Source organism: Hylobates moloch, unplaced genomic scaffold (genome assembly GCF_009828535.3).
Source record: "Hylobates moloch isolate HMO894 unplaced genomic scaffold, HMol_V3 SCAFFOLD_3, whole genome shotgun sequence".
In the NCBI taxonomy this organism is placed as follows: Eukaryota; Metazoa; Chordata; class Mammalia; order Primates; family Hylobatidae; genus Hylobates; species Hylobates moloch.
In genome coordinates this window covers 65,142,649-65,169,983 of record NW_026652278.1, presented here as the reverse complement: position 1 = coordinate 65,169,983, position 27,335 = coordinate 65,142,649, and the positions used below count along the sequence as shown (strand labels likewise).

The following is a 27,335-nucleotide window of genomic DNA, read 5'->3' as shown; positions in this document are numbered from 1 at the left end:
CAAGGCCCAGCTCCCCTGGGAAGCTGCTCCGCTCATGAAGCCTCTCCTATCACAGGGGTCTGGATTTGATTCTGCCCCTTCTGAGAGCAGGGGCCGTGGCACACTCATTGCTGAGGGAAGGCTGCACTTAACACAGTGGGAGGGACTCACATCCCATTACAGGGTCCGCATGGCAGAGGCCCTGGTCCTCTCACAGCACAGTGCCCAGCAGGGCGTGCTAGCCCATCACCAGTTGCCTCTTGGCAGCTTTGTCTGTCATGGAAATGAGAGTTCTCCCTTGGCCCTGGATTTGTGCTCCAGGCCCTAGGTGTTTTGTTTTTGGTTTTGTTTTTGGTTTTGGTTTGTGTGTTTGTTTTTTTGAGATGGAGTCTTGCTCTGTCACCAGGCTGGAGTGCAGTGGTGCGATCTCGGCTCACTGCAACCTCCACCTCCTGGGTTCAAGTGATTCTCCTGCCTCAGCCTCCCGAGTAGCTGGGACTACAGGTGCGCACCACCACGCCCGGCTAATTTTTGTATTTTTAGTAGAGACGGGGTTTCACCGTGTTGGCCAGGATAGTCTTGATTTCCTGACCTCGTGATCCGCCCGCCTTGGCCTCCCAAAGTGCTGGGATTACAGGCGTGAGCCACCATGCCCAGCTGGCCCTGGGTGTTTCTAATGGGGGCAGGGGTAGGAGGAGAGGAACCTCTGATCCCAAGAGACTCACAGGAAGCCCAGCTGCTCCCGTTGGTCCTGTCATCCCAGGGTCTCCTTTGCTGCCCTGAAATGAGAGAAAGAAATACATGAATCCTCCCAGACATGGTAACAATCTTCCTTGCCATTTTCTACTTTGGTATGAAACACAGGAAACCTCTCCAGTCCCCTCAAGAGCCCTCCAGGAAGCAAGGGCTATGGGAAAGGTGGGGTGCTGCTGATGTGAACACTGCCTTGGGGAGGCGGCTCAGAAGCCCCCCTCACTCTCCCTCCAGCAGAGCCTATCCCCCAACGCCCCCCAGAATGACCTGTGGTGTCCTGGGCCTGGCTGGCCTGAGGCTGAAGCTGGGGAGAAGAAAGCAGAGCAGGAAGGCAGGGAAAGAGAAAGGGAAGAGAAAGAGAGCTTTGCTTTCTTCTCTGGAGCCTCAAGGGTCACCCCTCAGGGCAGCCTCCTGGTTTCCCCAAGCTGGTGGTCACGGAGAAGCTTGCACCCTCTGCAGAAGCTCCTGCCCTCCCCACCTGAGACAGAGCCAGCAAGGTGGGCAGATGGGGAGCGCAGGGAGCTGCCCACACAGGCAGAGAACTCCACGGATGCCCACGTAGGGACCTCTGAGCCCCGAGTGTGTAGAACCCAGGGGCTGGCTGGGAAGAGCTGATATAGAAAGACACGCAGCTCCCCTGCCTCCACTCAGCCGGCGCCCTCTACCCTTACCCTCGGACATGCCCATTCCAGCAGGACAGGCCTGGAATTGCAAGTCCTGTGACATGGCCAACGTCCCTTGACGGCGACCATGGGAGCTGGCCTATGGCTCTGGCCTCCTGACTTCTTGCTGTCCTCCAGGAATTATCTAAACACCACCTGGCCCTCTGTTCCATGCAGTTTCCCTAAATCATTACAAAGTTTAGGCATGTCCAGTGACAATGGCGCCCAGGGCCTTGCCAGACTGAACCTGAGATGGACACAAGGTGGCCAGAAGCCAAAGTGGAGGAAGTTCTCCAATTCCTTTTTTTTTCGTTTCCTCTTTTTTTCTTTTTTAAATAGAGATAGGGTCTTGCTCTGTCTCCTAGGCTGGAGTGCAGTAATGTTTCACTGCAGCCTCCACTTCCTGGGCTCAACTGATCCTCCTGCCCCAGCCTCCCAAGTAGCTAGGACTAGAGGTATGCACCATCATGCCTGGCTAATTTTAAAACAAGTTTTTGTAGAGTTGGGGTCTTGCTATGTTGTCCAGGCTGGTCTCAGACTCCTGGACTCAAGTGATCCTCCCACCTTGGCCTCCCAGAGTGTTGGGATTACAGGTATGAGCCAACATGCCTGGCCTCTCCATCTCCTTGATCCCTTCAAGTCTTGTCCACTCACAGCTTTACAACCAGCACCCCCGTCCCAGGCTGCTGTGAGGATGACCAGGAGAAGAGATGGAAGAAGGCAGGCATGAGGGCTGAGACCCCTGGTGTTGGGTTCCAGGCACGCCCCTCCCTCCTGGCCGCCCAGGCCCCTGGCTCAGTGACACTCACCCTCTCGCCCTTTGGTCCCGCTGGGCCTGGAACTCCAATTGGTCCTGGAGTACCCTGGGAAGGGGAAAGAAAGCAGAGGTGAGGGTACCCACATGCTGGGGAGCCCTGGGTGCCCCACCCGATGCCTAGAGATGAGCAAGGTCCAAGGCCCAGTTTTCAGGGTTGGCGAGGCCAGGCTCGTTCAGGGCAGTCATTCGACTGGGCGGTGATCCTCTTTGGGTTCAGGGGCTGTTGGGGAGAGAGCACCTCCCCACGCCTCAGAGCCAGATTTGTGGACTGAAGCCCTTTTGCTTCACAACCAAGCTTGCCAAGGCTGAAAACAGTGGGAGAATGGTTGCTTAGTTTTGCTCCCAGAAGCACTTGGGAGGGAGTGGACCCATCCCGGGGTAGGGGCCGGGGGCTGGCACCCTCTTTGCTTTGCAGCTCCACATGCAGCGGGAAGGTCTTCATGCCACAGAGATGGATGCGGACGCACACACAGGGGCAGATGAGAGAGGGTTGTTCAGCCAATACCCACCCCACCAGCCCACCGCAGACCCACAGCCCTGGCCTTAGCCTCTGGCCGGGGCCTTCTCTCCCCACTCGCAGGCCTGCGGAACTGGCTGGATTGCGGGTGAATATGGGTGGCTCAATGTCTGCACCAACACTGGCCTGGCATGGAGGCGTGTCATGAGCTCCGCTAGCCCGGGGCTGGGGGCGCTGGAGCCATTGGAGCTCATGGCTTAGACACGGAGCATCAGGGCTTGCTCTGGCCCCATCCAACACCTTCCCAGGTTCCCAATTCACAGCCTGGCCAGACCAAGTCTCTAATTCAGCATCTCCTATTGTTGGCTTCAGATGAGGACAAGAGGAGTTGAGTTGGGCTGTGGGCAGTTTCCGGTGCTCTGAATGTATCTGTGAATGGTGGGGCATGACTTACTTCACGTGAGACAAAGAGGAGAGTAAGATGTCCTCAGGGCCCCTCTTTGCAACCACAAGGGAGGAAGGAAGGCTGTAGGCATCCATAATAGCACAGCAGAAAGAAAAAGGAGGCCGGGCACAGTGGCTCATGCCTGTAATCCCAGCACTTTGGGAGGCTGAGCCGGGTGGATCACCTGAGGTCAGGAGTTCAAGATCAGTCTGGCCAACATGGCGAAACCCCAACTCTACTAAAAATACAAAAATTAGTCAGGCATGGTGGTGGGTGCCTGTAATCCCAGCTACTTGGGAGGCTGAGGCAGGAGAATCACTTGAAGCCTGGAGGTGGAGGTTGCAGTGAGCCAAGATTGCGCCACTGCACTCCAGCCTGGGTGACAGAGCGAGACTCTGTCTCAAAAACATTAAGGAGTTAGCTCGGGCCAGTGGTTCGGCACAGCGCCACAGAGTCACCTGGCTGGCCTTGCCTCAGAGGCCTACAAACTCCTGGGTATTGGAGAAGCTCCTTAGCCTTGCCAAGTGTCAGTTTCCCCGTGTGTACCACGTGTGTCTGCCTCCTCGACCATGCCAGGTTTCCATGCATGAATGCATAGCAAGCATTTGGTGCTGAGCCTGACACGTAGGAAGTGCTCAATAAATGTTAATATTGGCAGGGAAGACTTATCTTTTCCCCCACATTTTCCCTTAAAGTTAGGATACTGATTTTATGAGGAAAATAAAGCCTCAGTTCCAAAGGGACAGAGTGTATGAATTTGTACTGCTTCCCTCGGTCTAACATAAACGGGAGAAGCCATTGAGAGGAAAGTCTTGGTTTCTCTGATTGCAACCACAGATCATCGCCGAGCCCTGCCCCGCACCTGAGACAGGTGTGCTAGGTGGGGAAGGATGGAGAGGGAGGGACTGTGGTGAAGGAGCAAAGCCATAATAGCGCCTGGAAGCCGGGGCATGCTCTCTGCATGTAAGGGTTTAGGGTGTGAACTCCATCAGTGCAGGGAGGTGGGGGGCTCTGAAGAAGTCTGTCATCTTGGGCAAGCCATGTCACCTCCTATTTATGAGGGCACAGAATAGGCATTCAGTAGGACGGGGCTCTCACAGAGGTCACTCTTGACCCTCCTACCTCTAAAAGCTCTGGGCTTCTCTTGGTGCCAGTTCCAAGTGCCCCCGGCCGCCTGGGAAGACCCGTGAGCCCGTGCTTCAGCGCGTCCCCTACGCTCCACACACGAACCCCGGCAAGGTCTCGCCTCCCCTGAGGGTGGCTCCAGCCAGCTAACTAGAACTCCATGCGGGCCATGGACAGACATGGCCTTGAAAGCCCTCTGCAGACAGAGCAGGGCCTCCCTGGCTGGAAGGGGCTGGGTGCACAGAGCTCTCATGATGGTGCCCGAGCAGGGACTCGAGACTTGAGGGCGAGTGAGCTCAACACCCTGGGAAGGTTGACCTCAGAGGGTGCTCAGGGGAGGGACCGGAGGTGGACAGGAGGGAATTTTCCTCTGATCCTTCAGTTGTTAGTCATAAGCAGAAGGGCCAGGTACTTTCTAGTCAAGAGTAAATGATGCCTGTTTTCTGGAATCAGAAAGAATGGAGGAAGAGAGGACCCAAGTGTGCCTCACTTGCTCTGTAATGAACCAGCTTGTTGGGTTGCAGGGTGGCTGTGCCATCATAGGCAGTGCAAGGGTGGTTAGAATGTGCATAAGACACAGAGCTGGGACTGGCTTCTGTGCTCCTACAGGCTACTCCTGTGCTCAGCCTTTAAAGCTGTCCTACCCCACATATACTAGACTAGTGGCTGCACAAGACTAGGAGGCCCTCGTGGGAAGACAGGAGATGGACAGAGCTCACAGCATGAAGACAACACAGCATGACGGGCACACACAGACACTGGTGTGTTTGGTGGGGAGAGGCCATGGCTCAAACCTCCAGGGCTGGGCACCTAGGCTGGACCCAGCATTCCTTTGGAATCAGGAACGGTGCTGCTGGAGTGGCCTCCTACCCCACACCTGGCAGGTTTGAGGTCCCTGGGTGTATTCTGTGTACAGGGGCATTCAGATGAAGGCCAGCCATATTTGGTCAAGAGGCCAGAAAAGGCACTTCAGAGCATCAATGGCACCTTTCTGGTGTCGGAGGTGGGACCAGGCATGATTCACTGGGAAAACAAGGCCACGGTGGGACAGACAAAAGGGATCACAGGCCAGGTGTGGAGTGGGGTGGGGTGAGGGGTGATGGAGAAGTGACACTCACCGGTGGCCCAGGCCTGCCGTCCAAACCTGAAGCTCCCTGGACGAAGGGCACAGTTTGACCAAAAGAAGGGGAAGAGAGGATTGGGAGGGAGAAAAAGGGAACAATGGGGAGGGAAGAGGTGAGTAAAGCAGTGACTCTGGACAGACATAAATGCTGGTAATCAAACACAACTGGAGAAATAAGCTTGGGAGGACAGGGAATGGTATTTACATGGAAACCAACGAAAACATGGAGACACTGAATGCAGTGGCTGGCTGCTGAGCAGGCTGGGTGGAGGTCGGTGTGGAAGGCCACCTGCTCCTCCCGCCCCCTCCTCTCCTCTCTTCCTTTATTCCCTCTCAGAAACCTGTCTCCCTTCAGTATTATGGGGAAAGGGATACAGAAAGGAATGCTGGGAGAGATGCCTTGGAATCAGAGCTGTGCACCCTTCCCAGGACAGGTTTCACTGGGGAGGGTCCCCAGGTGAGGACGGCTCTCTCAGCCTCTTTGCACTCCTGTTTGGATCAGGCCATGCTGGGGTGCCCCTGAGGGTCTCAGCCCTGGGTGACAGCACCCAGTCATGAAATCTGGGTAGGAGTTGGTCTGCTTATCCTTCAGCCTGGGGGAATGAGTTGGCTCTTAGATGATATTACAAATGACGCCTGACATTTCGCTGGCACTTTACAGTCTGAGATGCTTAGCCTAAACTCGATCCATTCATATGCTCCCAGACAAGGGCTCTTGTGTAGGCAGAGGCTTTGGAGGCAGCGGACTGGGACAGAGGTCTAAGGCCATGTATCTCCCAGGGCAAATGGGCAGCAGGTGGGAAGCTACTGAGACCAACCTGCTATCAGCACCCTCGCTTGCTCTTGTCCAGTGAAATACATGGTTGGTGGGGGGGCAGGGGGGGGCACTCCTGTTCCAACCCTGGGTTGTGAAGCTGCCTCTGAAACCCACCCAGGAAAACCCAGGGACCCTTTTCTAATGATTCCAATGTGACAAGTCAGGGAGAAGGCAGTGGCAATACTCTGGCCTGGTAAGGACTGAGTGCTTGAAAACTGCTTCCAACTGAGCCTCAGCCTCGGAATTTCAAATGAAAAGAGATATACCTAATGTTAAATGACGAGTTAATGGGTGCAGCACACCAACATGGCACATGTATATATATGTAACAAACCTGCACGTTGTGCACATGTACCCTAAAACTTAAAGTATAATTTAAAAAAAGAAAAAAAAAAAGAAAAGGAAGTCCCTAGAAGAGGGAGGCAATGAGCTGCTTCTTCATGGAAAAGGTGTTGGGTAGAAGGACTCTGCAGGGACTCTTCTCAGATTTAGGAGCACACGATTCTGGGACCAACCTTGACTCACTGGGCTAGAGAGCTGTGGTTCTCAGCCCTGGCAGCACATTAGAATCTCTTGGGGGGCAATGTTAAGTAAAACAGATGCCTGGGTCCCACCCCATCCCAGCCCAGCCCAATCCAATTCAAAATCTCCAAGAGGGAAGCCCAGGGTGATGGTAAGTTTGAAAAGCCCTCAGGGGATTCCAGTGTGCAGCCAGCATTGAGAATTGCTTCTGCAGGGCAAATGGGGGAACACTCCAGGATATGCCTGGAGAAGCAGGCTGCTACTATGTGGAATAAAACATCCAGGTGAAACCTGGAAACAGAATGGTAGCTAAATATCCATATACTTTAAAAAAATGCAGCATTAAAACTCAGTTGTCTTGAGAGGTCTGGAGCAGAAAGCACAAATTAGAGGCTTTCAGGCCATATGTGGGCCACTGACATATTTTGTATGGCCTGCAGTGTTGCAAATAATTTTGATCTAATGTTAGAAAGTGGAAAGATTTCACATAAAACACCAGATGTTTAACTTCCTTTGAAAAATAGGAAGATCCAGAAATACCAGCTCCGCCTTCCTCCAAGGCAACAGTCAGCTGAGCTGAGAAGGGAGAGTTCCCCTTAAGAAGGGATACACGGTCTCTAGTGCACCACAGTCCCCTCCACTCCCTAGTGTCTCCCTCAGGTTTGTGTCAGTTGTCTCGTATGAATGCTTGTTCTGTTGTTTACGTAAACTAAAAAAAATACTTCTCTGTACCCATGCCTCTACCAAAAGTGAGAAAATTAATGATAGAGTAGTTACTTTGTCTTTCATCTGCCACTTTCCTTGTTTATATTAATATTACCTGTTTGGTCGCTGTGCCTTTTGCATTTCAACCCCTGACTGAATTCTCGAGTGTTCATCAAGGTCGTTGGGGCCATGAATGCGGATCAGGAGAGGTTTGTGGTTGAGTGGGGCAGGAAGGCTCTTTAATAGTAAGGAGCACTTAATCATTCCAGACACAGCTTAAGACATGGGAAAATGCCTGCTAAAGTCATCAGTTTTCTGTGGTCTGTCAAGCAAATTGGCTTCTTAAATATTCCTACCTCGAATGCATTCATGAGGGTATAATTATACCTCTTGCATTTGCTGTTTGGTTGCTGTGATTGTATTAACCAGGCCTTCAAGCTCTGCCAAGTGGGGGTAACTGGGCTTTCCATTGTTTCTCTGCTCTTTATGGCTACCTGGAGTGGGAACTGGCCTTGAGCCCAGGACAGAGGAACCCTGAGTGGCTGGAAGGAGTCACTTTGCAAGGCCATGGCCACAGAGCAGCCTCTGGCTTGGCCGCCAACTTTGTATGTGACCTCCAGTGACCCACTTTCTTCTCTGGGACCATCAGTGAAATGACGAGATGGATTGCTAACATCCCTTCCAGCTCCTGGAAGAACGCCAGCCTCAGTGGAGGGTTAGGGGGCATGGAGCCCAGGCTCCAGGGAGGGTGGTGGGATGCGCTCACCTGTACACAGGTGAGGCAGTGAAGAGGCCATCAGCCCTATCCAGCCCAGCCCCATATCATGACATGTGAACACCTTCTGAGCAGCTCCCCACCTCTGACCTGGGGACTCTGGCTCTGGGCAGGCTGAGATCAGAGATCTCCAGGAACCCAGGAGCTGAATGGCCTTGGCCTGCTGGGACCACAAAGTCCGACTTTGTCTGTGCCTTTCTGCCATGACCAGTGCTTAAGAGGGGAGAGCAGGAGTTCTCCTGGGGTCCCTCTGGGAAAATGGACTGTAATGGAGACTATCTTCTTGTCCCACTACTTCCAAACCCTCCAAGCTTGGCCCCCATAAAGGCAGCAGGCTTTGATTGCTTCTGAACCAGGCTCAAGCAGGGTCTGAAGCTGCCCTCCCAGCTCGGTGCCCCTTGGGGTGGGGGAGCCTGTCTTCTTCATCATTGCCTTTCCTGAGCACCAAGGTGGGGCCTGGGCCCAGAGGAGGAAGAGAATCAGAGCCTGTGGTCTTTCCCAGGTGGGAAAGCCAAACCACGTGGAACTCTGGATGCTCAGACTCTAGAACCTTAGCTTTCCAGTGGCTGTCTCCCGGTCCCAGCCCACACCCCTGGCCCGTCAAACCCACCAGTCTTGCTGGGTCCAAGGTACTTACGGGTAGTCCCAGGGGACCACGGTCTCCTTTTTCTCCCTGGACGCCTTTCTCTCCTTTTGCTCCATCTAGTCCTGCTTCCCCCTGGAGGAAAGGGAGAGGGGACGAGATCACACAAGGACACGTCCCAGACAGTTCATTCTTGCATTCTGGGGTCCTGGGGGCTGGGGTGGCATTTGTAGAGGAGGGAGGGGTCGGGGTGGTGGGCTGAGGATACCAAGAATCCCTGAATTCTTAGCCTACTCCCACCTCAGTTAGTAGCCCCTGTATCCTGTGGGAGCTTTGAGAGCCCCACAGAGAAAAGGAGTAGGTGGCATGGGGACAAACCCACAGGTCAGGCCTTGGCACAGGTACCCAACTGCATGGCAGGAAAACGGGCACCTTACAGAGATTTGCTCAGATGCCTGAGATGCTACCTCCAGAGCCCCGAGGCTCACAGCCTAGTCGGGAGAACAAACTGCCCTGAAGTCTCTTGAATACCAGGGCACGAGGAAAGGGCCATTGTCACACCAACAGCCTCCAGCCCCCTCATCCATTTGAAATGCTTGAGGGGAGGCCGGGAGAGCCCAGTGCAGAGTTCCCCCAAGCTTGACCCGGGGAGGGGTCCCACCCTACGTTGCTGTCTCTCTCCCACCTCTACTCAGCATGAGTGAAGGGGCCAGGGCAGGTTTGATGGGAAAAGGATTTTAACCATTGGCTAAGAATCTAACCTGTCCCTTTGCGGGGTGACAGATGGGAAGCTTCTGAAGCCAAAGCACACCAGGTGTCAATGATGGATGCTAAAGGGAACCTAGGATTTCCTCCTGCCCTGACTGGACCCCCTTGGCTGGAGTGTCACCTAATGCCTTCTAGGAAAAAGGGTCAGCTGGTCTCGGGTGCACTTTCCCTCTTTTCTACTAGCACTGACACAGCGCCTGTCACATGACTTCTCCTTACCTTTGGTCCAGGAACACCTTGGAGCCCCTGCATTTGGAATAAAACAAGGTGCATTAGAACTGCATCTCTAGTTAACACAACTGCCTAGTCCACAAATGGACTACAGAAGAACAAGGGTTTTGGGTGCAGAGTATGGTTTGGGGTTCCTGCCCCTGAGAGGTAGAAAGAAATGCTAAGTGAGGGTCATGCTTGGGGCTTCCTAGGGAATAGTCTGAGCCAGTGTTTTCCAGCCAGGGCTCACAAAAAATCTCTCTGTGGTCCTCATGTTTGACCCAGAGTCTCACGAAAGACGCAGAGGTAACACAGCAAACATTAAATTAATACAGGCAAAGTGCTTGAAACAGTGTCTAGCATCCAGTAAGTTTCAATAAACGTTGGCTCCTATCATTATTCCTACTGCTACTTCTACCATCCACAACAGAGGACACACAGTGCCTTGGGGACCACGAACCACACAGAGGCATGGGCCAGCATCTGTTGCTTCAGGGTGCTTGGGGGCCCTCTAGGGGCAATGCACAGGGGCCCCATGGTTACATTTCTGTAGCCAAGGAAAGCCAATCCAGTGGAGCTGGGGCTCGCCCTTCCTTCCTTCCCTCCTTCCCTCTTTCCTTCCTTCCTTCCTTCCTTCCTTCCCTCCCTCCCTCCTTCCTCTCTCTCTTTCTTTTTTTTGAGACAGGGTCTCACTCTGGTTGCCCAGATTGGAGTGCAGTGGTGCGATCTTGGCTCACTGCAACCTCGACCTCCGGGGCCCAAGTGATTCTCCCACCTTAGCCTCTTGAGTAGCTGGGATTACGGATGCGTGCCACCACACCCAGCTAATTTTTTGTATTTTTAGAAGAGACAGGGTTTCATTATGTTGCCCAGGCTGGTCTCAAACTTCCGGACTCAAGCGATCCACCTGCCTCAGCCTCCCAGAGTGCCAGATTTGTATCACAGGTGTGAGCCACTGTGCCGGACCGATGAGTCACTTTCAAATGAGGAATGGGAGAGGCAGATGTTTGATGGCAAAGGGTGAGGTAAATGTTGGGCAGAGCTTAGAGACAAGGGACCCTGGGGCTGCCCTACCAGTGAGCTATTTCCAGGAAACCAGGCAATGCTTGGGCTCCTTGGTGTCCCCAGGATGGTGCTGTTTAACATGGGAGGGAAAAGGAGCGGGGAGGGGTTTGTAGACCAGAAAATCCCTCCCTGGGAGGAAGAGGTGATAGTGACTAAGGCTGAGGTTGAGCCCAGTGACTGCCGTGGAGAGGGGACATTAGTGGACTGGCCACTGACAAGCCCTCCAAACTTACCGGAGGTCCGGGAGGCCCCTCTGGCCCTGGCAGCCCAGGAACCTAAAAGCCAAAGGGGAGCCCTGTTACACTTGAAGTGGCCCTCCCTCCTGATAGGGCCTAGGGCCCAGCTGGAGACTGCAAGGCCAGAGGAGGACATGGCTGCCCACTGGAGGTCAGCCAGTGACTGCCCGGCACAGTATCCCCCAAAAAAGGCTCAGAACAAGTCAAAAACTCATAGCAACCCAGTGGACTCCTCAATGTTGAAAAAGTAAATTTCCAGGAAGTGTCCCTAAAGATCTATTCTTCCAGATTTTTCTTGGAGAAAAAAAAAGAAAAAAGAAAAACACCACAAGATCTAGCAGCACTAGGTTCTTGTTCATGCATGGCAACAATTGCCTGGAGTGGAATAAGAGCATTCCCCTCTAGGTGGGGCATGGCATCTTCGGCTTACCCCGGTCCCCACCACTCCTTATTGTCTTTGATCTAGAGCTCTTGCAGTCATTTTTTTGCATGGCTGGCCCTTGTAGACATTTGAGTTTTGAGACCCTTGGCTTAGAGAAGCAGAGATTGGTTATCTGGAATGTGGGGAGACTGAGCTGTTCCTGAAGATTGCTCCTCAAGTCCCCAAGGTTTGTTACAGACAGGATGGGGACTGCTGGTCTCTGTTTCCCTTGAGAGCTGATGCAGATTGTGGTAGAGGAGATTCTGACTGGACAGTGAAGATGGAGGAGCTCAGGGCTATCTCCTCTACGGAGGGTGGTGCCCATTGAAGCTTCTGTCTCTGATGAACACACACATCCTTTTGTCCACAGGCAGCCACTGCTGGGTCCTTCTGAGCTGCTCACCCCGCCTCGGCTTCAGGGCTCTCCTTAGGTGCCTCGTCTTCCCAGGAGTAGAATTCCCTGGAGCATGGCCAGGGGAGTGACTCCTGTGCCAGGCCACGACAGAGGGCACCCCTACACTGGGCAGAGAGGAGGTCCCTATTGTTTCCTGGACCCGTGGACTTTGTTGCTCCATCACAGTCTCCTTGTAGGGAACACAATCTTTGGAAACTCTGCCTTCTTAAAAAAAGCTTCCCATTTTTAATAAAAGTTTACCACTTTCTTATTATAAGTAAGTGGTTTATGTATCCTAATCATGGTATTGGTTATACAAATCTCTACATGTATTAACATCACACAACTGGACACATTCCAGAAGCCAATTTTACCTGGGTGGCAATTTTAAAAATAATAAAAAGGCTTCAAAAATTTAAACATTTTCTTGATGTATCAGATGTGCTTGAATATATGTATATACTTTTGATATTTATATATAATATGCATATAATTGTATATACATATATGTATATGCTTATGATTTCATATATATATAAAATTTGGTTTTTGACTCTTTTTCACTTACTGTGAAACTGATGTTTCCATTTTTTATATGTTCTCCACCAGCTTCCTGGTAATGGTGCTGTGCTATTCATCGGGTGGAGTGAAAATGAGTTGTTACATACCCAGGGCTTAGTGCGGTGCTTGGCACGAGGAAAGTGCTCAGACGTGGTGACTGTTATTACTATTAGTATTATTACTATAAGTTATTTAATCCTTTCCTTCTTGATAAAATTTAGGCTGTTTCCAATGTTTATTTTAAATACTTCCGGGAGGGACAATGTGCGTATAATGCTTTTCCTGAATTAGGATCATTTCTTTAGGAGGCTATCCATTTCAAAACAAGTACCACACACATTGTACAATCAGGCCTGTTTCACTACATTCAGACAGGGCTTGGCAAGGTGAACCCACCCTGATGGGGACTGAGAAGGCTTGGTGGTCTCTCCCATGGGTCTGAGGTGCTATTTGGGTTGCCCAGACCCTGCCACCAAACATCCTGTCTCTCATGCATTGATCTCCGTTGCTTTCCCGGTTCTTGCCCCTGAGCCTACAAATATGCCTGATTCTCTGCTGTCTTTTGAAAACCTTGCCTCCATCCTGACTATTCTCACTCAGCCGTTCTGTTTTCTCTTACTTTCACCACACTTCTCAAAAGAATAATGCCTCTATCTGGAAAGCCTACCTCTGAAACTCTGTGGCAAACTCCTACAAAGCTGTCAAGACTCTGCCTAAATAGCACGTCTTTTGGGATGCTTGCCCGATTCCCTGAGTTGCTCCCGTGCTAGTGCCCATTATGGGGTACTGTGAGCTGCGGAGGGACGGTTCTGTTTTTTGGTTTTTTTTTTGTTTTTTGAGGCAGAGTCTCACTCTGTTGCCCAGGCTGGAGGGCAGTGGCACAATCCTGGCTCACTGTAACCTCTGCCTCCTGGGTTCAAGCAATTCTCCTGTCTCAGCCTCCCGAATAGCTGGGATTATAGGCACCTGCCACCACTCCTGGCTAATTCTGTATTTTTAATAGAGACGGAGTTTCACCATGTTGGCCAGGCTGGTCTCAAACTCCTGACCTCAGGTGATCTGCCTGCCTCAGCCTCCCAAATTGCTAGGATTACAGGCGTGAGCCACTGTGCCCAGCAAGTTCTGTTTATTTTCGTATCTCTAGACTCTAGCACCAGGATGGAAGCACGGAGGTGCTCTGTGAAGGTTGCTGAGAGATGTGGTTTGGGAAGACTGGAGCAGTCCAGAGGATCAGTGCCTGACCTACACTGGTGCTCAGTAAATGTAAACGTCAGGCAGTTGCAAGCTTCACTCTAAAGCATAGAAATACTGTGCATTCTGCAGAGACTGTCGTTTGATGAGTCTCTGTCAAATTATCTCTCATGTACCTCTGCTCCTGGATCGCCCTTCTCCCCGGCTTCTCCTCTGTCTCCCTGTGGGCACAAAACACCACTGCATGAAAGCCAGCCCTTGGGAAAGCCTGGGACGGATGCACCCTCACATCTGTGACAAACTAGACTGGGACGCGACTGGTCTAGGGGTCAGCAAGGAACACCATGGAGGATGTGGAGGTGTCAGCCTGCAGGACAGAAGACTGGGCAGGGACTGTCATCACCGTCTTGAAGAATCTGAGGCTCTAGTACAGGGGAGGAGAGGCTGATACTGTCTATGGACTCTGCAGTGGACAGGCCTTAGGGTGACCTGTGACTTGTTTCTTAGCCATGGAGTAAGGCACATGGCAAAGGTGGTGGGACCTCACTTCTATGGTTATGTTGCAGATTATAACATACATGTCATACAGATGGTGACATATAACATATGTTAAGATTATGTTACAAATATGTTACATGAACACACAAACACACATGCACACAGCTCTGTCTTGCTAGCACTAGACACTAGAGAGACCCTACTGCTGGCTTTAGCCTTGAAGATGCCAGTTGCTATAATGTGAACTGTCTACTCTGCAGGGGGTGGGGAGGGCAGGGGCGCAGGTGGCAGGAACTGTAGGTGGCCTCTAGGAGCTGAGTTCTGTTCCAGCAAGGAACTGGATTCTGCCAATACCAGTGAGCTTGGAAGGGGATCCCTAGCTCCAGATGAGAATGCGGTTGGCTGAGACATTAATTGCAGCCTCATGAGACCATGGGCAGGGGACCCAACTAGGACGTGCCTGAATGCCTGACCCACAGAAACTATGTGCCAATAAATGTGTATTGTCTTAGGCCGCTACCTTTGCAGTGATTAGTTATGCAGTAATAGATAATAAATATGGCTCCAGAGGCCAGAGGCTCTGAGGGGTCAACTGGGGGAGGCTGACAAGGGAGCTTCCATACCATATCCAGGAATGCTCCCTCCATCCTGGGGCTGTCCCATGGTGCAGTGGACAGGTCTGGAGGCAGTGAGCTGCCTGCCTGTGCCGGCTGAGTGAGGGGGTCCTGCACTGGGTCAGACTTGGGACTGGTTGACCTCTGAGGCTCTTTCCACTTCCTAGAGGAGAATTCTGAGACCAAGATTCCAGCACCATCGAACTAGGTTGGTGCTTCTAGAGGCCATCATACTGTGAGCCAAGGAAGTTGCAACTCCTGTTTACACTCAAATGAAGTAGCTGCTTGTTAAGAGGACCCCTCCTGCCTGCTCCCAGGCCGGGTAGGCAGGCTTGGGATTAGGGCAGCCTCGTCACAGTGCCAGGCACCTGCTAGGCTGGTGGCCCCAGGGAGGACCCTCATCTGTGGCTGCCTGCAGACAACCTTGACACCCAGCCCTCTGGCTTCACTGTAAACCTCAGGAGCCCAGATGGATTAGGCAATCCTGCCACCCTGGGTCTGCTCTGGCCACCAGGTCCTCCTTCTCTCCCCAATTGGGCCGTCTAGACCCTACAGACTGACAACGATTTCTGTTAGTGGAGCTCAAGGTGGTCTTGCTGAGTGTGACCAATTGTGGCATGCACAGGATGTGGCTCCCTTGCTCCAAGGGTAGGTGTCTAGGATGGCACCCATTTCACAGATGGAAACCCCTGAGACCCAGAGAAGGCTCCTAAGTCAAGTTGGCAGCCTAGTGGACTGGGCGAAGGCGCCGTTTCTGTACCTGCAGCCTCTCCTGGGTACAGGGCTTCTGTATACTTTCCAAAGAGCCAGCTCTAAACCATGACTTCATCTCTTTCCCAACAATCCAGTGAGGTATCCAGGGAAGACATTATTATCGCCATTTTAGAGATGAGGAGACGGAGGCTCTGCAACAGTGAGTGGCTTTCCCAAGGATACAGATGACAGAGCAGGACTCAGGTCTCCCGAGCTGGGAAACTGGGCTTCATAAAGTAAGTAACTTGAGGGGAAGCTGAGTGAATCCTCCACCCCTAAGCCCTGGCCCCAGGTTTCTAGCCCAGGCAGCAGCTGACACCATTCAAAGTGCAAAGCCCTGCAAAGTTGGCGTCATGCTTGGGAGTGGTGTATGCACGGAAGGGCAGCCAGCCCTGCCACTCACCGGTGAGCCTGCTTGTCCTGTCTCCCCTTTCTCCCCCTTCTCTCCTGGGCTCCCTGGGTGCCCGTTTTCTCCCTTCATTCCTGGAAGTCCATCCTTTCCTGGGGGGCCTTGGGGACCAGGAGGGCCCATGTCTCCTGGTTTACCACGAGGTCCCTTTAGAAAATACCAACAACGCTTCTTAGACACATTAATGGAGAAAAGAGGGGAGAGGGAGAGAGAGAAGAAAAGTCCAAAGGCCTTGGCTCTTTGGTGCTTGACTGGGGCAGGCACAGAGAGCCCAGCCTGGGTCTGCCTGGCTCCTCCTGGGGCTTGCAGGGTGGGCCCCTCTCCCCGCCCCTCCCCATCTCCCCTTGCCCACTGGGCTCACACCAAGGCCAGTTCTAGAGCCTTCCTGCCCGACCTCCTGCCCCCAGGGCCAAGACTGTCTTCAGAGGTTTGACTGGAGGATGTCTGCTCATACCTTTTCCCCATGGTGTCCTGGAGGGCCTGGCAGTCCAATCTCCCCCTGTAACCAGAACAACTAAAGGTGACTCTCAGGGCAGAGATCATAGCAGCCATCAGTTACACATTGCTTAGTGCACCCGGCATCCCACTCCACACTTTCCCATAGAGTTCGCTCATTTAATTCTCACTGTGTTGCTGGGAGGTATGCACTTGCATTGCCTCTCTTCTACAGACAGGACTCCAAAGAACAGAGCTGTGTGCCTGAGGCCCATAGTTAGTGAACTGGGGAGCCAGGATCCCAGTCTGGGCGCTCTGGCTCCATGTCTGTTTTAGCCACAACCTCCCACTGCTGCCTCTGAGAGCCCTAGGCTCCCTTGGCTCCCTTGCAGAAGGGTTCTTGCCTTCCTGTCTCCCCTGAATGCAGAAGCCCTGCCCTGGCTGCTCCACAGGGTGCTCCTTTCATCTTCACACAAATCAAGCCCCTTCTTTCAGTCAGGTGGGGAGTTAAGAGAGGTGGCAAAATGATGTAGGTCCTACCCAGAGAAGCAGAGGAAAGGGCAGGGAATTCTGCCTGATAGATCAGGGGAGGCTTCAAGGAGGAGGTGGTCTTTGAATTGGGCTTGAAAGATGAGAAGGGCTTTGAAAGAAAGGTAAGAGGGAAAAAGACTTGCAGGGGAGAGGACCTCATGAGTGGGAGACAGAGGGGCAGACCTTCTGAGAAAAACACAGGTAGGTGGAGTGTAAAAAAAAGCAAGGGCAGGGAGTGAGGTGGGAGGATTGGGGAGGATCTCAAATGCCCTGGTCCCTGAGAGGGTCCTCACTCCCGCTGTGGGTCTGGCTGGGGCAAGGGCAGGGGTGTGTCTAGACCCAGGCCCCACAGCATCAGAAGGCTCTGTGAATTACAGGAGCCCAGGCAGATGGCAAGGGTTGGATAGAAGAGCCACAGCGGCTGGGAGGTGGGTGGGCGGGTCCCTTGGTGCCTTGGAGCAGCAGGAGGGTATGGTGGTGGTGCTGGGAAGATGAGAGGGTCACAGGAGGAGGGGAAACCCTGGGGTCGCTGCCCTTGCAAGGTCTTCACCCGCTTTGTCAAGACAAGATTTACCTTCTGTCCTGGAATCCCTGGAGCTCCGGGTGGGCCAATTTGCCCAGGAAGACCAGGAGGCCCCTAGGAAAGAAAGGAAAGACAAATGGAAGAACTGTCCCACCGAGGAGGGTAGCCTGTGCCCTGAGGGCTATATGTGGAGGCTGGCTTGTAGAGATAAGTTATTTACAAACCTTTCTCCAGTGATAGAAACACATTTTTTGCAAAGAAAATAACATGGGGAACCCAAAATGCAAAACATATAAGCACCAAGTGTGACTGGGTTGAAGTGGAGGTGGGGTTCGGAGAGCCATGTCCAATACCCTCTCCTTCTCCTTTTCTCTAGGGCATCTGTGGTGGCCCTTTGGGCTCCAAGAAGCTAAGTCTGACCTTCCCCAACAATGACTTAAAAATGTCTCCAGAAAACAACCCAAATGCCCACCAACAAGGGAATGCATGGTACATCCATACAATGAAATACTACTCAGCAGGGAAAAAGAACCAAGTGCTGATGACAAGGGTGCATCTCAAACACATTCTGCTAAGCAAAAGCAGCCAGGCACAGATACTGTTTAATTCCATTTACATGAAACTCTAGAAGAGACAAAAGACACATCTAATCTACACTGACAGAAGTGACGCAGAGCAGTGGTGGCCTGGGGCTGGGAGTGACTCCCAAGGTGCATGAAGAAGCTTTCTAGAGTGATTGGGTGGTTGATACTTGGGTATATATACTTTTCAAAACTCATCAAACTCTACACCTAAAATGAGTACCTTTTCTTATGTGTAAGTTACACCTCAAGGTTGATTTTAAAGGAAAAAAATGTTTCTGGGAAAGTTTTATTTCCAACAGCTATTTCACATTATTATTATTATTATTATTATTATTATTATTATTATTATTAAGACAGAGTCTCACTCTGTCACCCAGGCTGGAGTACAGTGGTGCAGTCTCGACTCACTGCAACCTCCGCCTCCTGGGTTCAAGTGATTCTCGTTCCTCAGCCTACTGAGTAACTGGGATTATAGGCACCTGCCACCATGCCTGGCTAATTTTTGTATTTTTAGTAGAGACACCATGTTGGCCAGGCTGGTCTTGAACTCCTGACCTCAAGCGATCTGCCCACCTCAGTGTCCCAAAGTGCTGGGATTATAGGCATAAGCCACTGTTCCCTGCCAAATAATATATTTTAATGTCTCCAAATGAAGCTCATTGATTCCAGAACCACGTCGTTGACAGCAATTTCTGGGATTGGGACGTCACAGAAGTGGTGTTTGATTGTGAGTTTGTCCCATCCCTAAGTGTGTTCTGTGGCTCATAGCCATGAAAAAATATTAGGTGAATTGAAATTTCAGTAGTCAGAGAACCTCATGATCTCTCCTCCCATCCTCTACCTTAGAAGTTAAATGTGGTGGTAGTCATTTTAACTACAAATATTTACCAAGAGTCTGTCACTGGTAGGCACCTGTACAAAACCCAGGCTTGAAATTCCCTGGTTTTCCAAGTACAGATAATGAAGCTGATTTCCAGGAAAGGGGGATATGTGGGAGGTTGCTACTAGTTTTTCAGGATTTAACTAGCTAAAAGTTGGGAAAAAAGAGAAACATTAAAACCATCCTCCTCAGTACTGCTATTTCCTTGACGCAGCTTAAATAGAATCCAGCATTTGTATTGGCACCAGAGAGCACAGCTGTATTGGTGAAGAGCCTTTACACAGAGGACAGCCACGACCCAGGGCATGGGCAGCTCTCGAGGCCCACGTACCAGTCCTGAGCCATCACCTCCAGCTCAGATCATCTTCTGCCCCAGCCCTGTTGGGTCAACCCTAATCTGCAGCCCAGTACCTGCTTTCTGGAGGGGAGAAATCAAGTCCTTGCTTCCAGGCTGCCATCCCCAGCCCCCAGCCCACTGCCCAAGGAAAGCCAGGAGGAGCAAGACTTACCATCAAGGCCAGCGTCCGGATCTCCTAAAAAACCAACACCAGGCAATCAGTTGAAGAGCAAACCAAGAGCCAATGGGAAGGTTCTCACTGCACAGTCATGGAAACATGGGAGCTGGGCCCCTCAAAGGAGCATGGGTGGAGGGAGACGCTCGCAGGTGGGCTCCATGGCCCCCAGACTCACACCACCCCCACCCCACCTCTTACTGAGGTTTATAATCACTGGACAGAGAATACGTAGCATCTCCTAAGCATGATTATACTCTGAGGCTGTCCTACAGTGGACTCAGGCACACCCTAAATGGACTGCAACCTTTACTTCACTTTACTGAAGGGAAGGAAGCACCACCTCTTATTCTTTCTAGTCACCTTCTGAGGACCCTCCCTTGTTCTTTCCTCTTCTCCCAGAACCCAGATTTCAAAGTTGCCATGCACCTCCCTTTAAACAGACACAGTATAGCAAAATACGGAACCACTCAAAAAATAGATCAGAGAGATGATTGTTGGCTTTAAAAGAGGATTTTACACCTTGTAAATGGAGTCACATATGGACACAGACTCCTTTGAAGAAGTGGTTCTTGAGCAGGGACAATTTCTTCCCAGGGATAATTGGTCATGTCTGGAGACATAGTCTGGTTGTCACAGCTGAGGCTGGGGTGCTACTGGCATCTAGCAGGTAGAGACTGGGGACACTGCTGCACATCCTACAACACACAGGACTGCCTCTCCCCCCACCCGCCTGCCCGCCCCACAAAGATTTTCCAGCCCCAAATGTCAACAGTGCCAAGACTGAGAAACCCTGCTTTAAAGGATGGGGAGCGGGAGCTCATGAACTTGAAACAGGATTAAACTGACATGAAAGGAGATGCATTCCAGAAAGATTTTCTGCTGCGTGAAAGGGGGTTATGCACGCATTAAAGAAATGGGACCCCAGCACCCTGGATGGGCCGTACCTTGGGTGCCAGGATAATTCCACTATGGCACTCAGGGGCCCGGAGGCAGGATAACTGGTCAGCTGGGCCCAGACAGAGAGCCCAGCCACCTGGATGCCAGTAATGGGGCCACTTGCCAGGAGGCTACACAGCGGGAGGTCAAAGGAGAGAAAGCGAGGAAGCAGCTCTCCTGGAAGCGCTGCCCGAGGGCCTGAGGGCAGGGCCCCTACTCGGCTGTGTGGAAGGGCCCCCTGATCAGGGCGTGGTGCAGAGCCCTGAGGTCCATGACGATCTTGGCCTCTGGGCTGGACCCTGCTCACCTGGAGAGCCTCACTGATGTTTCCATTGTAATCCACCATCTCTCCTTTCCCTGGTTCTCCCTTGGAGCCCTAGAAGGCAAATGAGATCTCAACCCAGGGCCTGGACTGGGAGGGCCGGGAGGGCAGCTGTGGCCTGCTCTCTATCAGCCCACACTGGCTGCACCTGGCTGCACACAGGTGGACCCAGAACAGCTAGCGGGGATTCCGAACACTCTCAGAGGATGCTGGGGGATTGCAGAACAAATCGAGAAGACTCCACGTGAGAAGTCTGGGCGAGGCCGACCTGGGAAGGTTGGGTCCACCTGTGCTGCCAGTCAGACCTCCCACCTGAGGGCCAGAATGCTCTTCCTCTCCTTCCCTATCAAGACCCCAAGGTCAAGCCTGTGAAAGGGAGATAAAAACTCGGGACCCCAATTCACTCTGCCAAAAGAAAACAAGTTCAGCTGAAAGCTGAGTCATGCAAGAAGCTGCCTTTCCTTTTGTTCCCAGAGAGCTACAGATAAAAGGTTAAATATCCCCACAGGTAGCTGCTCCGTGTTCACCTTAGCTTACATAAAGTGCCGATTTACTGAGGGTGAGACTAATACATAATCAACTATTCCGCTACTTGCTCCTTTTCCCTTGCAATGTGTGGATTACCATACCCTTCCTCTTTCCCCTCCAGCCTGCTTTTCCCCTTTAAATACTGAAGCCCTCAAAATCATCTTGGTAAAAGGCACAGACCTGTCTCTTGGGCATGTGCCCTTAACCTTGGCAAAATAAACTTCTAAATATTAATTGAGACCGGTCTCAGATGCTTTTTGATTTATCAGCCGCTTCATGCCGTGATTCCAGGCGAGAGGCACGTACCTTGGGGCCAGCTGGTCCCTGTTCTCCAGCTGCTCCAGGCTCCCCCTGTTGCATGACAAAATTGGAGTGAAGTGGGGATAAAGTTGGTACAGAGAGCCTGATGTCCCTAGATGGGCCATGTGATAAGGGCCAGGAGGCTCATCTTAGCTCTTAGTCCATAGAAGTGCAGGTTCCGCCCCTTCAGGAAACATCCAGGGAACACCCACCCACACTCCTGTCCCTCTGAGTCCCTCTGGGCTGCCTCCCACTTCAGACTCGGTGGCGTTCTTTCTGTTCTGTGTTCATTGTTAGTGACTCCCCTTTGTCTCTCTCACACCTTTTCCCTAGTCCCCTAAGTCAGTTGCCTCCATCGGAGCAGGGACTTTTGCTTCTCTTTAATTCCATCCTGCTCAGGTATCCAGGGCTCAGCAGCTTTTTGCCAATTGTCTGGGGGTCAGTTGCCATCGAGAGCCCACACGGTTCTTTTGCCACCCACTCTACTTGTGAAAGACCCAGAATGCCGAGTGAAATGTGGAGGGCCAGAAGGGTCTCAGGAGGACATGGGTGTATGAGCACCCACTTCCCAGAGTGGGAGGGTGGAAGGATTTGTTCCCGTTGCAAACAGGACAGAGCCATGGAGAATAAATGAAAAAGCGGTGTAACTCATGAAAAACCAAGCGCAGTTTCAATTTTTCTGGGATAAAGACAATTGAAAAAAATCAAGATAGAAAGTAAAAATAAAGGAAACAGGAATCCTTTGATGTGACTCCTGATGACCCTGCTCACGGGATGTGGAGCCACTGCTGCCCCAGGTAACCCACTCACTTTCTCCTCCACTGCCACAGCACTTTAGCCACTGTGAACTCATGAGGGACGCAGCAGCCTTTCACAGGGAGTAGCCGGAGAGAAGCAAGAGCCCCTCATTTACCAATGGCTCAGGAAGCCCTGTGTCACTCCCTGGTTAAGTGTCCCATCCCTAGACTGGCTTTTGCATGACTGCTGTCTCAGTGCATGACTCTCTAAAGCCCAAGCCAACCAGGAAATAGGGAAGCCAGTGGTCATGGCTGGTCAGCCTTGTGCCCTGAGGGATACCCCTAGGGCCGGCTGGGATGATTCTTGACCTCCCAAGCTGACCCTCATCTTGCAGCTCTGGGATGTGGGGGTCTCTGTACCTTGTCTCCTTGCCGCCCTGGGGGGCCAACCTGGCCATCGACACCTGCTTCTCCCTGGGGAAGAGGAGAGAGTTGGGATGAGGGCATGCTGGGCACCTGGACAGCTGCTTATGAGGGAAAAGACGGTCTTGTCACTCATGCCTGGGTGTTGCCTTGGACTTCTCTTTCCCCGATGGCTTCTGCACCTCCCACTCGTCCACCTCCCTGATTCCTACCCACCCTTGGGCCCAGCCTGGGTCTTGATTCCTCTGGAAGCCCACTCCTGCTTTCCTTCCCTGCATTCTGTACCCTTTACTGGTGTCCCCTCTGCCCTGCCAGGCTCTCCTAGGCCCACACAGAGCCCAGCCCATGGCAGGTGGGTGTGGGTGGAATGAATGAGTGTATTGCCCCAGATCATGTAGAGTAATTCATGCTTTCCTTCTGAGCTAAGAAAGAGACTCCTTTCATTTCTCAGTGCTGCTAAAGTAAACCAAACAACACAGGAGGCATCTGCTTTGGGAAACCCAAATCTTACCATTGCACTTTTCAAGCAGCAAAAGGAAAGTGGGGGCAGTTTCCATTTGCAGCTGCCTCCACTGCTGACATCTATCAGATGTGCTGGTACCAGGTGGGGCCCAGCTGATAGCTGACCTGCAAGCTACTCAGAGCCAAGGTGGGGGGCCTCTTGGCTGTCCTAAGGCCCTGAAGCCATTGGTCCCTCGCTCAGTTACAGCATAGCCATGGAGGTCCTGCAGCCATCAATCCTTGACTCAGTTACAGCATAGCCATGGAGGTCCTGCAGCCATTGCGCCCTGACTCAGTTACAGCATAACCATCAAGGTCCTGCAGCCATCAATCCTTGACTCAGTTACAGCATAACCATCAAGGTCCTGCAGCCATTGCGCCCTGACTCAGTTACATCAGTCATCTGAGTCACTGCGACCATCCATCTGCCCCTGGGAAGATATTTCCTCTGGAAGGTCAAACTGTTATCTGCTTGGAAGCAGGAGCTGGGTCCAAATGACCTTTTTGGAATCCATGGGGAAAACCACACATCTGGAGCAGGGGAAGGCTAGACAAGGCAGGATGTCCAGGACATAGAGTCCCCGAGAACAGGCTGAAGACAAAGTCCCCAGGTAAGCACCTCCCCAACACCAATTCCAGGGAACACTCACCTTTGGCCCTGGGGGCCCAGGGAGCCCTGGAGGGCCAGGTTCCCCTCTGCCTCCTCCAATGGAGTTGCCAGCATCACCTTTCTCACCCTGGGGGTGGAAGGTGGAGTTAGCATCCCTGGTGTGGAGGAAGGTCTAGGCTGAGCACTGGAGGGACACTATGGGTTGTGGGCCTCAGGATGTCTGGGGACAGGGGCCTTCAGAACCCCGGCCTGGTCTGATCCAGCCGTGGGATTTGAAGAGAGATTGGAAGTGTTTACTGAAGAGCAGCAGGTTTACAGCTGACACAAGGGACCCTTCAAAACTGGGTCTGGCACAGTGTTTCTCAAAGTGTATTCCACAGAACACTGCTCAGTGGGTTGAGAATATTCAAAATGTGGAGTAACATTGTTACTGGTGGCCAAACTATGTTAAGAAATGCAGTGTTAAATAAGGCTTTGCAGACCCCGTCACTGCAGGGTGCTCAGGCCTCTAACAGGCTGAGGAGCACTGTGACTTTCCAAGGGGCCCATCTTATTATGCATGTCTCCCCTTATTTTGGCCTCATCTTTTGTTTTTAATTTTTAAATTAAATATCTTACAGAGCTCATGAACTTTGGATGCATTTGCAGAGCCGGTACAAAGAAATCTGACCAGGTCATCACTACCAAATTCTTTACATTTAGGCATTTTATTTTTGCCAATCAGGGCCTGCCTATGGCACCTCTCCCCCAACAAACAGAATCTGGCTGTGTTCCAGCTGCCTTTCCTGCAGTCTGGGAGGCAGACATGTCCAATGCTGGGGCCCGTGTGGATGTGCAGGGCTGGCTATGGGATGTGGGTGACGAAGGACCTGAATCCTCCATTCAGAGCGACACCTACCTTCTGTCCCAGGAGGCCAGGAAGCCCAGGGGAGCCTTCAGCCCCCTTCTCACCCTGCAGGGAGATGCAGACAGTGGGGGCGGTTAGGAACTGTTTCTGCAGCAGGTTTGGGAAGCCACCAGCCCCACAGCTTAGGGCCTTGCCTTCCCTTGCTCCTGCCTCTCTGCCCCTGCCCCCGGCTGGCTTTCCGAAGGGCTCCACTTCCTCCCGGCCCCCATCCTGGCTGGCTACTTCCATGGGCAACTTCACATTGGTGACACCTGCATGACTGCTTTCCTTATTCCCATGTGGCCCGGGCCCTTGTCATTCATGCTGGGGAGAAGTCACACTGGCCACAGATCATAACAAAGGCCAGAAGCATCTAGTCCATCCTGGGGGTCTGCTGGGAGAGGTGAGCAGTTCAGAACGCCAGTGGTTGGGCAAGCAATTCCTTTTCACCACTCTGCTCTTCTTCAGATTCTTAATGCTTAGCAACTAAGGGCCCCCAGTCTTTTCTGGCACCCCCTTCTCTGCCTCTAGCTCTAATCAGCTCACCTTATTTGGACATAGGGTCATTGCAAATGTAATGAGTTAGGATGAGGTCCCACGGGAGTAGGGTGAGCCCCTATCCAATGTGCTGATGTCCTTTTTATAAAAGGGAGAAATTTGGGCACAGACACGCACACAGGGAAATGCCATGTGGAGATGGAGGCAGAGATTGGGGTGATGCGTCTATAAGCCAAGGAATGCCAAAGATTGCCAGCAAGCATGAGAAGCCGGGAGAGAGGCCTGGAGCAGATTCTCCCCCTTGGCCCTCAGATGGAACCCGCCCTGCTAACACCTTGCTTTTGGACTTCCAGCTTCCAGAACTGTGTGACAATGAATTTCTTCTACTCAAGCCACCCAGCCTGTAGTACTTTGTTACCACAGCCCTAGCAAAATAATACACTTCCCTACCCAACTTCTTCCACTACAGAAGAACTCTTTTTCCCCCAGGACATGAATCAAAGAGCCCCTTAGAGATACTGAACCCCATTCTCATTTCACAGATTTGGTGAGGGAAGCCCCAAAAGGTTATGTGACTGGTGGCCAACCCCTTACTGAGTCAGTGGCAGAGGCGGGTTGAGCCCCTGTCTTCCTGATGCTCTGCCTTCTCTTCACAGAGCAGCTGTCTTGGTCAGCTCAGGCAGCCATAACAAAGTCTGGGTGGCTTTGACAGCAGAAATGTATTTTCTTACAGTTCTGGATGCTGGAAGTCTGAGATCAGGGTGCCAGTATGGCCAGGTTCTGGTGACAGCCCTCTTCCTGCCTTGAAGATGACGGCTTTCTTGCTGTGTTCTCACAAGGCAGAGAGGGAGAAACGTCTCTCAAAGATCTCTCTCTTTCTTCCCCTTCTTCTAGGGCCACCAATCCTATTGGATTAGAGCCTCAACCTTATGGTCTCATTTAACCTTAACGACCTCCCCAAGGCCCTATCTAAATACAGCCACACTGGAGGTGAGGACTTCAACATATGGGTCTGGGATGGACTGCATAGCAGTGTCCAATATCAGGTGAGCGTCCAAGAGCACCCCACCAGCAGGGCTGGGGTATCAGGTCAGCACAAGAAGCTTCTCTTCCCACAGCCCTGGGGAGAGGCAGCTCTCATGTATAATAATGTGAGCTGAGGGCTCCGGGCTTATAATTTGGTCAGATGTCTCAATGAACATTCATTCCAGCTGGAGCCACAAAAGGTGCCACACCAAGTCTTTCGGTGTCGTCTCCTTGGCACCTGCCCCGGGGTAGCAGCTGAACGGTAAAGTGGCCTGAGGCTGGCCAAGAGGGGTTGTGGAGGGCCAGGCAGAGGCCCTGGCAGTGGGAGGGAGCCCCTGCTGCCCGGTCTTGCCTGGGCTGCTCTTGCAGTTGTGCTTAGTCTGGGCATCCTTCAGAAGCAGGCCAGGTGGAGAAGGAAAGGATGTGGATCCTGACCTATGGAGAGCCTCGAGGAGCAGAGATGGAAGGAGGCAGGTTTCTCCTTCTGCTGGGCTTTCTGCTGGGTAATCAAGGCTGCCCAGGAGAGTGGGTGTGCTCTTGAGTGTGGGTTTCTGAAGCTTGGCCAGGCCGTCCTGCCACTCCCCTTGTCTTGGGACACATGCACCAATAGCACGCTGCAGGCGACACACCAGCCACGGAGGAAGGCCAGGGAGTAGGGGAATGGCGAGGCCAGGATGAGGGGGCACACACTCAAATACACGATATTCTACCCTCTGCCCCCTCTTTCCCAGCAAACCTGGGGGCCCCGGCTTCCCTTCTGCTCCTGGGTCTCCCTTTGGGGTAAGAAGAGAAAGTCACTGATAAGAAGATGGGGCAGGGAGTGAGGGGTAGGATGGGCAGTGATCATTGACCAGCATTTCCAGAATACTTGTCCCTTAAGCTCTTCCTCTTTAAAAAAGGGTGTTCTGGTCAAAAACGTTTTTAAAATGCCACATAAGATATTTCCTTTTGAGAGATCCTCAATTCACATTTAGCAAATTAAAAGTTCTGAGAAGGTCTGCAGCAAAGAAACCTGTGTAATATTTCTAACCTAGTATTTCTCAAACTTTTTTTCTTGTCACACCTCTTATTGTCACACAAGAGGGAAAGAGAACCCTGTAGGTGCAGGGGACAATAGTCACTGCCTGCTGCAGCTGGCATGCCTGCAGGCCAGGACCCAGGGAGGGGGAAGCATTTGCAGTGTGTTCCTGACCAGTGGGCCCTTCTCTGCTCAGCCA

General features: G+C 52.2%; 1 protein-coding gene across 1 annotated transcript in view; it reads right to left on the bottom strand.

Annotated features, from left to right (window-relative positions):
• Window positions 1-27,335, bottom strand: part of COL13A1 (collagen type XIII alpha 1 chain) — a 79,192-nt gene that overhangs the window by 7,977 nt on the left and 43,880 nt on the right. The window contains exons 17-32 of the mRNA XM_058437018.1: window positions 24,607-24,660; window positions 23,749-23,835; window positions 22,595-22,648; window positions 21,444-21,488; window positions 20,595-20,663; window positions 19,346-19,369; window positions 17,424-17,486; window positions 16,338-16,382; window positions 15,878-16,030; window positions 13,786-13,830; window positions 11,040-11,081; window positions 9,751-9,777; window positions 8,818-8,898; window positions 5,357-5,392; window positions 2,204-2,257; window positions 705-758 (exon numbers count right to left, since the gene is read on the bottom strand). Coding sequence (XP_058293001.1) covers window positions 705-758; window positions 2,204-2,257; window positions 5,357-5,392; window positions 8,818-8,898; window positions 9,751-9,777; window positions 11,040-11,081; window positions 13,786-13,830; window positions 15,878-16,030; window positions 16,338-16,382; window positions 17,424-17,486; window positions 19,346-19,369; window positions 20,595-20,663; window positions 21,444-21,488; window positions 22,595-22,648; window positions 23,749-23,835; window positions 24,607-24,660 — 933 coding nt within the window. The remainder of the gene's footprint in view (window positions 1-704; window positions 759-2,203; window positions 2,258-5,356; window positions 5,393-8,817; window positions 8,899-9,750; window positions 9,778-11,039; window positions 11,082-13,785; window positions 13,831-15,877; window positions 16,031-16,337; window positions 16,383-17,423; window positions 17,487-19,345; window positions 19,370-20,594; window positions 20,664-21,443; window positions 21,489-22,594; window positions 22,649-23,748; window positions 23,836-24,606; window positions 24,661-27,335) is intronic.